A 15177-nucleotide genomic window follows, 5' to 3' on the forward strand; every position below is an offset into this window, starting at 1 on the left:
ACGAGCAAGGCAATCATCCAGTTCGAGGAGCCCATCACCAAAGTGCTCGGATTATATTGGCATCAATCGTCCGATACATTTCGATTTAAATCAAAGCAGTTTGAGTCAGCAACAATCACCTCACTCACTTGGGATACACCACTTCCAAAGGAGTATGAAGATCAATGGACGAACTTCAGAGAGAACCTCAACAAACTGAATCTCGTCTCAGTGCNATAGGGGCAAATCATCAAAAGCAGAGTCGTCAGGTCCAGAAACACTCAATTAGTTGGCCAACAAACAATATTTGATTGGATACTATCAGGTCCAATCGAATGCAGTGGTTGTTTACCGAAGGTTTCTCTATCGGCCGTAAAGGAATCTTCAAATGAGCAACTACAAGAGCTTCTTCAAAGATTTTGGCACCAGGAGGAATTACCAAAAAATTCCAACTCATCAGCAGAGCTATCACCAGATGAAATCGAGTGTGACAAATTCCTCAAGTCCACACATACCAGAGATGACACTGGGCGCCACATCGTCAGACTTCCTCTACGGACCTCACCAACGGCGCTCGGAGAGTCTAAATTCAAGGCCTCACGTCAACTCCAATTAGTTGCACGTCGTCTCCAGACAGACGAATCATATTCCCAGCTGTACAGAGAATTCATCAACGAGTATGAGGCACTGGGACACATGCGCAAAGCACCAGAAGGAGCAGAACCCGTCACTGCATACTATCTACCGCATCACGGGGTTCTGAGAGAAGACGCACCCCCCAAGTTGAGAGTCGTCTTCAACGGCTCAAGTCCTAGCTCATCAGGATTATCTCTCAATGATATCCTCTATCCGGGTGAGAAACTACAAGTTAATACCATGAACGTATTAACATGGCTCAGAAAACACAGAATTGTCTTCGGAACAGACATAGTCAAGATGTTCAGACAGATTCGAGTGCATCAAGACAACTGGGATCTCCAGAGAATTCTGTGCACAATGAAAATCAGCAGCAGATCACCTACCAACTGACCACAGTCACCTACGGTCTCAATTGTTCTCCATGGCTATCTCTACGAGTTCTCCAACAATTGGCAGAGGATGAAGGACATCAATATCCAGCAGCCGTGGAGACACTCACCAAAGGTCGTTACGTCGACGATATCTACGGCGGAGCTGATACAGAAGATCACCGCAAAGAAATCGCATGGCAGTTACAAGGGCTCTGTCAAGCAGGTGGTTTCGTTCTACAAAAGTGGAGCAGTAATTGCCCACACGTATTAGAGGAATTGGGAATCTCAACGAGCAAGGCAATCATCCAGTTCGAGGAGCCCATCACCAAAGTGCTCGGATTATATTGGCATCAATCGTCCGATACATTTCGATTTAAATCAAAGCAGTTTGAGTCAGCAACAATCACCTCACTCACTTGGGATACACCACTTCCAAAGGAGTATGAAGATCAATGGACGAACTTCAGAGAGAACCTCAACAAACTGAATCTCGTCTCAGTGCCAAGGTGGCTGAGACTTTCATCGGAGACATCGAGCATCCAGATCCACGGGTTTGCAGATGCATCAACAGCAGCTATGGGCGCAGTGGTGTATATCTGCATCAAGCAAATCAATGAGCCGGCATCAACGGTAATGGTATGCGCTAAAATAAAAATAGCTCCCATCAAGCGCATGACCATCCCTCGACTCGAGCTAACAGCAGCACTCATGCTTATCCAACTAGTAGTTGCAACTCAGCATTTGCTGGAACTCAACGTAGTAGACACGTATCTATGGTCTGATTCAAGTGTAGCCCTAGCTTGGATCAAGAATCACCCATCGAGATGGAAGGATTTCATCCAAAACCGAGTCATCAAGATCCAGGAATTCCTTCCAGACACTACCTGGAGGCACATCAGCGATAAGGAAAACCCAGCTGACTGTGCATCCAGAGGACTACCACCACAGGAGCTCGCAGAGCATCAGCTATGGTGGTCAGGTCCTGAGTGGATAAATCAGGAACCTGAAAACTGGCCAGTATCACTAATTAACTCTCCAGCCAAAGCATCAACAGAAGCAAGGCCAACTCCATCACATCAGACATCTATCAAGGTCAACGCCATAGCAGAGCTCCTCAACAGATACTCAACACTAGCCAAGGTCCTCCAAGTAACAGCCACCTTGAACCGAGCCATCGACAGGTTCAGAAGACAGCCAGTCCCTCAAACACCGGTCCTAACCTCTAGAGAACTCAACGAAGCCAGACTGTTTTGGGTAAAAATTACGCAATATCAATATTTTGCATCTGTTCACAAGCTACTTGAGAGAGACCATCAAATACCACGGAGTCATCCACTAGCAAAGCTGACTCCAACTCTAGACAATGAGAGCATCATCAGGCTAGGTGGCCGCCATGAGAATTCTCAACTAGAGCCTGACGAGATTCACCCATTATCCTGCCTCGTCAATCTCGTTTAACAACATTGGTCATCGAAGAAGCTCACCGAAGGACACTCCATGGAGGAACTGAACTCACCCTAGCCTACACACGCCAGAAGTATTAATTTAGTCCAATGGCTCATCGCGCTCACTTTGGCCTATACGATACTTTCAATCATTTTGCTCATCCCTTCCATTTGAAACTTCTGATAATTCAACTCTCCTGATGATTTCGCTGGTTCCTTCCCCTCATTTGCTGAGCTTGCCTGATTTTTACAAAGAAGTATGAAACCAACTTGGTAATTTTAATGGAAAAAATCAATCTATAATTTGAAATTATTAATTTCTGAGAATCAAGGATTTGATTTACAATGATTGCCCTCTAATTGAGCCATATTCTTTGATTCATTCGATTCCTTCGAGGTTTCCTGAATCTGAATTTGTTGAAAGAGAAAATTTACATAGGAATCTACTTAGCTTCGGGATTCCATCATAATCTGCGTTCCATTCCAATAGAGGAGCGGTAAAACGATTTAAGCCGATTTTACTATTGGTCAGTTTTCAATGAATTTCTCGGAATCTAACGCAGATATCCATTGTTTTCTCATAAACTTTTTTGTAGAATGAATCGAGAGTCACAAATAGGTCGTTACAAAAATTTTTTTGGAGCTTTTTGAACTCAAATTTGGTACAAATTACAATTGGCCTTATGTTTCACTTCAGTAGCGTAGCAGCAAAACGGTTCAAGCCGATTTTGGAATTGATTCGTTTTCAATTGATATTGAGGCAACGAACTTACCCACTGCGCCAAGCCACCGGCTTACCCTAATATTCAGACCCTCGTCTTTTAACCTCCACTTTTTACACTTATGTTCTGACACTTAGTCCCTGACTCTTATATTAGGCTGAAGTGTGCCTGCTATAACCCGTCCTGATACAAAACAATCATCTCCGAATGGAAATACCCATCGCCCAATTGAGTATAAAATATAAGGAAATTAAGAATAATAGACTTAAATCAAGTATATTTTTTTCTCGAATCACGAATAATATTTTTGAAGCAAGTATATAATATACTTGATTCAAGTATATTTCATACTCAATTCAAATATATTTTTTCTATGCGTTTGTTTTCGGATAAAAGCTTTGTAATTATCGACTTTTATGATCTTCTAATTTTATTTGGCAATGATGTAGAACGTCATAAAACATCAAGATATAATGTTTTTAGAACATGTGTGTGTGTAAATGTGTGTGTATTTTTTTATAAATGTTCACGAAAAAAGTAGTAAAGTCGATGATATAAATTTGAAATTCTGTTAAATAATTAGCATCATTTAGGAGCACATCTGGACCAAATTTCAGCTCAATCGGTTAAGTAGTTTTTGAGATACAGTAATTTCTCAAAATTTTTTTGCTCAATAACTCAAAAAGTACGTGACTGAATTGAATTTTTCTGACACCCAAATATTTCTTATGATAATATTAGGTTTACCTAAATTTTTCTCGTTTCTTTCATTGAGTGCGGTGTCTTATTTAAAATTTGAATATTTAGGCACTCATTTACGATTTTGAAGAGTGAACATTATAGTTTTTAATACGCTATCTGCCAGGTCTGGAAGAGCTGTATAACTTCACAAGATAGTACTATACACGATCGCGACCGATACGCAGCACATTCGGCTCTGTAGTCTCTACGAGTTCCAACAAGAAACAAAAGCCATTGAAGCCCGCAATTCGATTTGATCTACTCTCGGAAGTAATATTGTGTCTTATGATACGTGTAAATATTGGTATAGACGCTTTAAAAATAACGATTTCGATCTTAGTAACCGGGAACGTCCTGAACAGTCTCTGAAATTAGAAGATGCTGAATTGCAAAAATTACTCGACAAAGACTCAACGGAACCCCAAAAAGAACATGCAGTTCAGGTAGGAGCTACTCAAGCCGCAGTCTCTAAACGATTACACGCAATGGGAAAAATACAAAAGGTAGAAAGGGTTCACACGAACTGACCGAACATAATTTCGGTCAACGCATGAACACTTGTCTTTCGCTGCTCGTCAAGTGCCAAAAGAAAAAATTTTCGTCAAATATTGTGTCGGGGATGAAAAATGGATATGTTTTGTTAATCGCAAACGCAAAAAGTCATGGGTGGATCCCGAACAACCATCGATATCCATTTCCCAACAAAAAATTCACTTGAAAAAAGTTCTCCTCTGCATCTGGTGGGATATGAAGGGTGTATTCTATTACGAACTTTTGGAAACAGGTCAGAGAGTTACTGCAGAACGCTACAATTGACAATTGAATAAATTGAGCGAGGTACTTGATGAGAAGAGGCCATTCAGTGAAAACGATGAAAACGAAAACGATGGACGATATTTCGAAGATTGATCTAGTATTCATATATTTCATAATGTGACATATTTTTTGATAAAAAAAAGAAAAAATTAAGTTATACACCTAATATCTATCAAATTAAGTCATAATATTCCTTCTTAACCCTTGAGTAGTCGCGCTCTCCACCGAACGTTACTGTTTGCCTGGTGGGCGATTCGCAGCCCCGTGTATTTTGCGATTTTGTGAGAAAAAAATTGGAAAAAATAATTTATTTGTAGTTTACGGGTAATTTCGAACCTTCTGTCAGTAGGAAAAAGGGATATTGAAAAAGATAGTCGACCGATAATCCTAAAATTCAATCTCATTAGGTACAAATTTTTGACATTCAGAGGTTAAACACAGGGATTTTCTATGAGTCGAGTTTTCAAACAATTTCAATAATTGATTGGTGCGAGCATGGACCAAAAAAATTGTCAATGCTTTCAATTTAGTTGTAAATAGAAATACAAATTTTTCTAAATTTTTTAAGTAACGGGATTTTCATGTGGGAAAAAAATTGAAAAAACGCTGCGATTCCCATATTGTGCGACCACTCAAGAATCAATATTAGTGTTTTGAACTCCAACAAAACACTGGTTATGTGCGGAGGCCGAAACACAGCATCCTCATGAGAGAAGCTGTTGAAGATTCGGCCTAAGGTGCCCCCTTTTGGCCCCTTTTACCCCACATCTCCGCGTGTGGAGCATGCGCGGAGCGCCTGCTGAGCAGCTAGAGCTGCGGCTAACGTCATAGAAATTGTCAGCCAGCAGTTTACTTGCTCGGATGCCGTGTGTCGGCCTCCGCGCATAACAAGTGTTTTGTTGGAGTACAAAACACTAGTATTATGTACTTTGGGCCGAGACAGGGCATCCTTATGAGAGATTTGTTTGTTTTCTACTGGAGCCCCGATCAATGCTATATGATATTGGGTGAGGTCAGCCATAGAAAAGAGAGCAGAGGCTTACCAAGACAGAATGTGCAATCATATATATGGTAGAATATAGAGATACATATAAATAGAACTTTTTTTTTTTTTTCAAACTAAGCACAGTCAAGTACTTTGGTTTCAAACAGGCTTAAAACTAGCAAACGCTCTGTTTGAACTCTCCTTGGTGGAGACACGACGACAATAATGTTTGCGAAACCTCTCGGCATATCTCCAGTTTCCGCGTGCCAGAATTTTTTCGACGGGCAGGTTGTCAAGCCAGCTGTGTGAGGCTACTGCCGAGCGGACACTACCCGGCGGAGCGGCAATGCCAGCGTCTCTGAGAACTGAGTGATTCCAGCCGGAGATAATCGCCTTGGAGGCGGATTTGATCGGGCCCACAATGGTGATGAAGAGTTCATCAAGGTTTTGCATAGCCCGTCTCTCCTATAACCTCTACAGCATGGCCATGATCGAAGTTACTGGGCACAGACGAATATTGGGGTGCCTGGATAAACACCACCCTGACTGACGAAACTGGTTACGATCCGTCTTGGACCCGAATGCAGGCCATAAAGTCAACTCCTTTCTATCATAAAACAGGGAGTCTTTGGAAATTCTTAGCAGCTTTAAGGCGGGGATTCGATGGCCTGAGGTCAAAAGGAGCACTGCTGCTATGCTTCGGAAGAGCTCGAAGAAACATAATTGAAGAGCTGGGGTATTCAGCCAGTCCAAGAGCAGCTGGGCATCCCAAATGGGCGTCTTGATCACTCCAGGTCTGGCAACCCATATTGCTTTGAAGATCTGTCGAACCAGGAAATCTGATGAAATTGAAGTGGGAGATTTTTCAGAGCAAAAGGTGGAAATTGCGGACTTGTGTACTAAAATCGTACTATCAGATAGATTTTCCATGAGGAAGAGATTTGCCAGAAATCTGGCCACGTTGTGATCCCGAGATTGACCTGTATCGATGTTGTTACTACGGCATCACTTGAGCCAGCGACGAATTGGAACTTTGTAAGTTTCCAAGGTGGAAGAGCGCCAGCTGTTAATTACTAATCTCTTCCGCTCGGGGGTCGAATCCTGGACTAGCTAGTTCAACATCTAACATTCCACACTTGGAGACGAAGGCGGTCCATCTTCGGGGGAAGAAGCTGAGTCTTTAAGTCCACTAGTAGTTCTGCCAGGTTGTCGATCGTCAATGGAGGACCTTTGCTGCGGAGCTCCAGGTCCGGCATTCAAAAAGTCTGGTCAAATTTCGAAGCCACTAACAGAATCTCTCCCGCGCAACTGTTCACGTGAGCGAGTACCCGAAGAAAGATGCAAGGAGGAGGGAAGGCCCAGGCCAGATTTAAATGTGAGGGGCGACTGAAAGCATCTGTAAATAAAGTGCAGGAGTTTCTAGACTCCATGGAAACCTACGGGTGTACGATGGCGGATCAGTTTGAAGCGAACAGATCGACATCTGGAAGACCCCACTTCTTCAACACCTTGCTCGTTGCCGGTGGCAGCAACTGCCACTCCGGGGGAGATCCCTTCCGCGATAGACGATTCGCTAAATAGGAGGTATGTATCCGATATTTCAATTTGGAGATCATCGATCCGCTCGGACAGTTTGTAGGTGAGGTTCAGAAGATCTAGAGATTTCATTCGGCCCTCTTTCCGGACGTACGTGCTGAGAGTTCGGCTTTCCGTCTGTTGCAGTATGTGAGAGCCTCGGAGAGACTCCGACTCCTGTTTGATCACGGCATAAACCGCGAACATTTCCTTGCGATTCGAATGCCACCTTTTTTGGTATTCCGACCAGTCCCCCGAGATGAGGGTCGAATTCAGCTGTGCTCCCCAGCCGGTGCCTACGCCATCCGTCGTCAAGGAATCCATTATTTTCCTCTTGTGAAGATCTGAACTGGACTTCATTGCACTGAGGCACCAGCCGAGTTCCGAGTCGACTGATCTGGGGATCTGGAGAGTCTTCCTCTGGCGTTTCTGCCTGAACTCCGTCAAGAATCTCTGCGTGTGACGACAGTGGAGCCGCCCCCTATGAACTGCGAAGTTCGCGAAATTTAGAGAATCCAAGAGGCACTGGGTCTGCTTGAGGCTGGCTTTCCTGGATAAACGGAGGCTACTGATGATGGTTTCGATCTGTGAAATCCCCTTTTCCGGAAGGCTGACCTGGTTCAGCTGGGTGTCCCAGGTGAACCCCAGAAAATCTGTCCTCTGGTTCGAGGATAAGCTGCACTTGTCGAGGTTGACTATCCAACCGAGGTGAGTTAGAAGATCGACTGTCCCCTGAGTTTGGGAAACTAGTCTGGAATGGCTCTGGCAGGCCAAGAGAAAGTCGTCCAGATAAACGATCACCCTCATACCTCGCAATCGAAAAATCTCTGCAACCCAGTTCGATATCATAGCGAAGGTGTGGGGTGCAGATGAGAGACTGCAGGGCAAGCTCGTCATCTGAAGCAGCTCCTCGTTGTAGACCAAGAGAACGAACTGCCTGTGTGATTCCGCGATTAGCACGTGAACGTACCCTTGGGAGATGTCGATTCTGGTCATGAAGTCGTAACCTTGAAGAAATTCTGGAATATGATGGTGAGAAATTAATTGAAACTTCTTGATTTGGACGTGGGCGTTTAAATCTCTCAAGTCGAAGATGGGTCGAAAGTCGCCGTTCCTCTTGATCACTAGAAAAACTCTTGATATGAAGCTCGGGCCTTCTCTTTTTGGGTGTTCCAAAACCCCCTGAAGCTTCAGAAGCTCTATTTGTTTGAACATATCTGGTGAAGGCTTTGTAAAGGAGCGGGAATGTCACCAGGTGCCGATTAGAGTGGGTTCCGAGACCAACGGGTTTCTGGTAACCGAAATGAGACTGAGAATGTATGGAGGAGCTCCAAGCTCCAAGCCTTTCCACTTGTCTCGAAAACCCGCCTCACCTACCACCGATGAAGGCCTGAGGAACTGAAGAGTTATTTACCTTTTTGACGGGAGAAGTCCTCAGATTTTTCTTTGGGCTCCTTTTTAACTCTGGGTTGAAGACGGGACTATTGCTGCCGGAAATTCTGCTGCGAGCCGGAGGAATTCCTCTGATAGAACGCTGGTGTGAAGCCCCCACGAAAGGGCTGAATGGAAAATCTTTGATTGGAAGATCCCCTCCTGGAAGTAGCTTTGCCCGACGAGATGTAGGAAGGCACACTTAGCCAAGTCTGAGTTCCATCCATAGACAGGATTAAAGGCTGTAGGTTCTCCTTACCAAAAAGTTACTCGGGCGGAGGTGAAATTTTACTAAGGACAGCCTGGGCGGTTTTCACGGAGAGTTGCCTGAGGAGACGATCCCGTCACCCTTGAATGGTCTCCGCCCGCTTCCCGCAGATGATCTGAAGAATCTGATCCAAGGCTTTGGCCATGGGATAGTTGGGACCAAAGGCCATCAGTCCATCCAGTATTGAGGAACGTGAAAAATCGGAATGAATTCAGTTCAGAACTTCCTGGAGCTCCGACTGCAGCAATTCCCTTTGCTCGAGGGTTGCGGTGCATAGACCGCCGAGGACACATTCCCATGAAGCCAAGGGTTCTTTCTTCTGCTCTAGGTGACAGAGTTCCTCATTCACTTTCAAACTAGTGAAATCTGGCGAAGCGATGACGGTCTTGAGGGCATTGGAATATCTAATCTCTTGCCATTCAGGCGAGCCAAAACGCTGTAGCTCGGAAAGCACCCTCAGGCGCCAATCGTTGGCCGGGTGAAGGCAACGTCTTTCATCTACCTCTATTTTCACAGACCACAGGTTCACTTCGTACACAGGAGGCGGTGGAGGAACCAACGGACTGAACAGTGCGATGAAGGGATTCATATTTTCCTCAATTGGACGTGTGTGGAGAAAATATATAATTTAATCCGAATAATATTTATATGCCCTGGCACTCCGGAAGTTAGGTTAGAACCAAGAATGATGATATGTTTGTGAGAGAACAGTATGAATGACTAGTTTCGGCTCATACTAGATCACTAAGGGACCAGTAAGGTTCGCAGAGGATCATCACAAGTCCTGGGGAACGAGTTACAATGACCAGAGGCCTTATAAAATACCATAAAAGCATCACACCTTCAGATTTCCACGTTCGAGTTATCCACACCTGTCAAAATGTCGTCAACGGAGTGATTTGGATATTCCGCTAGCCTGAATTACATCAATAGGGCGCAGCATTTTACGGGGTCCACCCAACCTAATCTAGTGCCCACCCAATACCCGAAACTCATTCACGAGACGACAAACATCTCCGGAAAGACGTCATATACCGCCTGACATCAAAGTGGTGCACCTGAGATGAATAGACGGCGCCACCCCGCAGCACGTGGCCGGTGAAGTATGCAAATGAGGCCGGGCTTCGCTAAACGTTTGAATTCAGGGCCGATGTCAAGGCCCAAGAGAAATGGAGCAAGATACATGTGATCGAGAGAGCAATAATCATTTCCGCCTTCATCATCTATTCCATCTCTACCGTCAGACGTTGTACATCGTTTAATTCCTAATAATCGTGTGGGTCTATTTATTCGTCAGAAATTAAACGTGGGGAACTCGGCGGGGATTTTGGAAGAAAAGGCTTCCCAGATGACTATTTCAAGACGATATATTGGCGATTCCTAGGGCGAACTCCAGGCAAAATAATCAGGCGACAAACCCAGGCGAATTTTCGAAGCGGTATTCAACAGGCGAGCACGTAGCGAACTACACCAGCAGCCGACAGCGTGAGCCGAGCGAATGGTTAACGTGAGTGTTCACGTTTAAAGCGGTAATTACTGGTGCACCGTGATTATTCGTCTGCGTGGGAGAATTTTCGGCCCACCCGAGCTCCTGTCAGCGAAGCTGACAGGAGAAATAGTTAGTTGTTACGAAGACAATCGACTCCATCTTGAGACCGCGTGGGGCATTTAAGTCGATGCAATGGCGATGCGAGAGATGTTAAATCTTTTCGGGCGATCCATGCGCTATTCCGTGGTGAAATATTGGGGAGAATTGACCGACAGCGATAAGGGAATTTTCTGAGATACTTATAATTTGAACTTGTGGTTCTATTTTCTTTTCTGTTTCATAATTGTTTTCTGAAGGCCCAAGTGAGAGAGCAAATATATCTCGGCTGGCGTCGTGGTTCAAGAGGCATTGGAAAAGCCGATGCGGTGGCCACGGCCCTGCGCTTCGTACATTTACCACTGGTTGAATTGTTAAAATAATCATCGAGCTTCTCTATCGTTTTCGGACAGCAATTCATAATTTAGCGGTCAGTAATTATTATTTTTGGTTTGTGTAGAATCTGATTGACCGGGTTTTTCGGGAAATTGTATTAGGATTTTCTCTATTTTTTATTCTCATTCTTCTTTCTATTTTTCGTAGCGAACGAAAGTATTATTTTAATTGGATTATTATTTTGGGTGATGATCCGCATTTATTACATTTATTTTTGTTTTCTCGAATAATTAAATATCAAATTTATAGAATAGAGGAATCTTTAGTTACTCAACTTCTTTCTCTCTTTAGTCTTACTGAACAATTCCCTCTTCCCAAAAATGAGGTATCTAGGTTGAATTAAGCACGAGCACATCTAATAACAAAAAGGTAAAGTGGGCATTGTACTGCGTGCGCCCGGACGGCGAAGATTTTTCAGGAAAGTAATTCAGGAAAGTATGGTTTTTCTTGTTTTTTTTTTTTGAAGGTGAGAATTTTGGGGGAATTTATGGATAAGTGTCAGATCTTGATACTAGTGAAGAAATACTAGAGTCTAACGGGATGCAGCAATATTTTGTTGGATCATACTCATTTTGCACATCGTCACAATCGCACAGTACAACTTTACAAGCTTTAGCTTATTGAGTAACCACAGACTCCCCTCAAAAGTAATAAGTAATAATAAATAATAATCAATAATAGTTGCGCGAGCGAATTAATCTCCGGATTTTATCTCGTGACAAATGGAAGACCTATTTGATATGCTCTAGCGTACTGAGTCAAAAGAGACTTCTACTCTTATTCTGCATTTAAACAAAAAAATCAGGCCCGGTCGCGCGCTTCGTGCGCTCACTCTTTGGGGTATGACCGGTAGGGGTTGGTGGAATTGAGTGTGACCCATTACGGGTCGAACCAATAACTTCCGGACCATTTGTCTTTGTTGACGCTGGGGTCATGCCCCAGTGAAAGCGGCGCATGCTATACGCAACGCTAGTCATTGTCAGAAATATTCGGAAAACAGTTGGATAGTTATTTCATGCCTTGCATGCGTTTAGCGTTGCATCCATTGTGGCATAACCCTTAGGGTGATTTCGCAAAGAACGCATTTGCAATTCAATTTAACTCAAACTTCAATCAAGTTTGAGTTAAACCCACTTTTTACTTGACCCGCTTTAAAATTCTCTCAACTCCGAAGCTGATCCACTTAAAAATTTGCAACTTCCAAGTTGACCCACTTCAAAATTTTGTAACTTCAAAGTTAACCCACTCTAAAATTTTCCAACTTTCCCTTTTTTTTAATTGCAAAATTCGAAAGTCTTATTTCAAAAACTCAACAACCACTGAGGCGATTATGCTCAAAATCCAATGAGAATCAAGTTATGTGGAGACGCATCGATCACACAAAATTAATTCCAATCCCATCGTTACCTTAGGTAAAATGTGAATGAAGTAATTTTTCTAGGTGAATACAATGAATTTTGAAGAGATTGTCATTCCTTTACATGTTTTATGCAAATAACTAAGAAACTGCTGAGGCAATCGTCCTCGTATACTCATCGGTTCGAGGTTTTTTTTAACACTCATAGATTGAAAAAAAGATAATAATCACATCATTTCTCGGCATAAAATCTTTGAATTTTTGTCATTTTTACACATATTTCATGCGAATAACTAATAAACCATTGCCACTGTCGCCTTCATATACTGATCACTCCTATGTTACATGAACACGCATCGATTGAAATAAAAAAAAAATGAGAACGATAAGATCTCTTCGGATAGAATCATTGAATTTTCACGAAATCGTCATTTTCTACATGTTTTATGCGAATAACTAACCAACCGCTGAGACGATCTTCTTCATACATTGATCACCCTCGAGTTACATCAACACGCATCGACTGCAATAACAAAAATGCGAATGACATCATTTCTCCGGATGAAATCATTGAATTTCCAAGAAATCGTCATTTTTTCACATGTTTTATGCGAATAACTGAGAAACCGCTGAGGTGATCGATCTTATAATCTAATCAGTTCTAAGTTACATCAAAACGCATCGATTGAAAAAAAAATTCGAATCGCTTCATTTGTTCACAAGATTACGTTGGACAACATTTTGGTCACATACGTACATACACACACACACACACACACACATACAGACATGTCTCCAAAAAAATTTTAGGATGATTCGAGAGGCCGAGAAATGTGGAGAAATCATGGAAATTCCAAATTCGATTTGCGGGTTCATTACAATAACTTCCTCCCTTCGGCTCAGGAAGTTAAAAATCACTATAGACGAGGAGTAATAATCTTTAAAACCTGCCTCGTCACAACAGGAAGGGATGATGGACGGCCGCTGGATTGGCCGCTGTTGTCGGGGCCGTTGGCGAGCTGGCAGTCAGAGGCGATGAAGCTTTTTCCAATAACAAAGACGTATAGAGGTTAACCTGTTTTTGAAGAGAGGCGAGAACTGGAGAATCCGAACGGTGCCTCTTGGAAGAGGGAGGCTCGTCCTCCGAAGATTTCTCGTAATCGACCAGGTTGGTTGGAGTTTTCGGTACCCCGTGCCATTGGAAGTAACTGAACATACTCAATCGACTGTCGTCAGATGCATCGGCGTCCTCAAAGCCAGAGCCTCTTTGGTCCAGAGAAAGTCTTTCTCGGTTGGACGATGACATGTTCGTGGAACAGGAACTTGTACAACACTTATCCTGAATTCCGAGCCCCAGAAAATAAGGAAGAATGACGACAAACACAAATAAAATGGAGGATAATTTTTTGGGCGTCCAAGATGGCCGAAAAATTTCAACGCTATGACGTCAGCCGCAGCTCTCGCTGCTCAGTAGGCGCCCCGCGCATGCTTTGCATGCGGAGAAATGGGGTAAAAGGGGCTAGAAAAGGGCACCTTAAGCCGAATATTCAACAGCTTCTTTCATAAGGATACCATGTCTCGCCCCAAAGCACATAACCAAGGATAAATTAGTAGTAATCGGTATTTGTTATTTTCGTCATGGAATCGGTGTAGGCACGATAACTCTCGAAAAAACTGAGATAGATAGCCTAAATTTGGTATGATTGTAACTTATGGTACTGTACGAAGAGAAAAATTTTGTCATCTTCTGATACGAAAAAACCGATTTCTTGTGCCAAGAAATTCTTACATCTTCATGAAATGTTCATGTTCAAGTCATGAACGCTTCACCAAAATCTAATATTGTCTGACACATTATTCGAAATTCTGATCCCAAGAAATTTATCCACAAGAGATGAGATATTTGGAGCAAGAATAGGATATTGTGCACCAAGGGAGGACAACACGCGGGTCAGGATATCCTGCTGTTCTCCCACGGTGCACAGAATATTTTCCGTCATAACTGCATGGCTAAGTTCGATTTTTCTCTGTAAATTAAAGGGAGGAATGTGGGTTATATCATTCCGAGGATCTTCTAAAACGGTTAAAATCCGAGGAATGAAATGAGTCACTTTTCTCCCGTCTTTTCGGGAGGAAAATCGAACTTTCCGCGCAGATATGACGGAAATTAGTTTTGTAATATTATGACGATATTTCTCTCAGTGTACAGGCTGGTTTTGTGGAGGGGTAAAATCGGATGAGTAGTTTAGGTGATAATGAACTTTTTGTGAAAATATGTTTTGATCAATATCTGCTAAACAACTGGTCAGGTTGAAAACATGTTTTTTTTTTTCAAAATACTCGTCTCGACCTCCTCTATCGAGATCAACCAAAATATGGATTCCTGTTCATACAAAGTTTTTGAGTTATTCGCGTTTCTCAATTTTTTTCATCTCAGAGTTGATTTAACATTTCACAATAAACGTAGACAGTGGGAATAGAATTCAAAATTTTGGATAATAGTCAATACCATTGAATCACACTAGTGTATAAAATTTTGGGCTGATTGATTCAATACATTTTGGGATAGAGCAATTTATCTAAAAATAATTTTTCTCAAGCAATGAAACATTATCATTCTATGATTTTCAAATCGGTATGATTTAAGAAGTCATCTACCATCAAATTATGTTTTTTGTTGCATCATATTATGGCAATGTTTGTTACTGTGACAGACACAAATGTGTAGATGTAGTGGCTCGCTATATACACATTCATATACACATTCCTACATTGGGAAATTCGACGTTTCAAGTGGCAAAAAGTGAAAAGTTTCTCACGACCGCGTGCGATCCTTGACCGAAAGTGCTACTCTCGCCTATAGTATT

General features: G+C 42.7%; 2 protein-coding genes across 2 annotated transcripts; one reads left to right on the forward strand and one right to left on the reverse strand.

Moving 5' to 3' along the window:
• Positions 1-869: 869 nt before the first annotated feature.
• LOC107039050 lies at positions 870-2447 on the forward strand. Its single transcript, XM_015258489.1, has 2 exons — positions 870-2201; positions 2286-2447. Exons 1-2 carry the CDS (start codon positions 870-872, stop codon positions 2445-2447), a joined length of 1494 nt encoding a protein of 497 aa, XP_015113975.1.
• A 4670-nt stretch (positions 2448-7117) lies between these two features.
• Positions 7118-8488, reverse strand: LOC107039051. Its single transcript, XM_015258490.1, has one exon. It carries the CDS (start codon positions 8486-8488, stop codon positions 7118-7120), a length of 1371 nt encoding a protein of 456 aa, XP_015113976.1.
• Positions 8489-15177: the final 6689 nt, after the last annotated feature.

This window comes from Diachasma alloeum, unplaced genomic scaffold (assembly GCF_001412515.2).
Source record: "Diachasma alloeum isolate Michigan unplaced genomic scaffold, Dall2.0 Dall_scaffold_00290, whole genome shotgun sequence".
NCBI lineage: Eukaryota > Metazoa > Arthropoda > Insecta > Hymenoptera > Braconidae > Diachasma > Diachasma alloeum.

What these genes read in the sequence shown, in the direction of transcription:
- LOC107039050 (XM_015258489.1), top strand. Translation starts at nt 870, where the DNA reads ATGGCTCAGAAAACACAGAATTGTCTTCGGAACAGACATAGTCAAGAT. An exon ending in AGCCAGTCCCTCAAACACCG is followed by an intron (nt 2,202 to 2,285) that starts GTCCTAACCTCT and finishes TCTGTTCACAAG; the next exon opens with CTACTTGAGAGAGACCATCA.
- LOC107039051 (XM_015258490.1), bottom strand. Translation starts at nt 8,488, where the DNA reads ATGTTCAAACAAATAGAGCTTCTGAAGCTTCAGGGGGTTTTGGAACAC.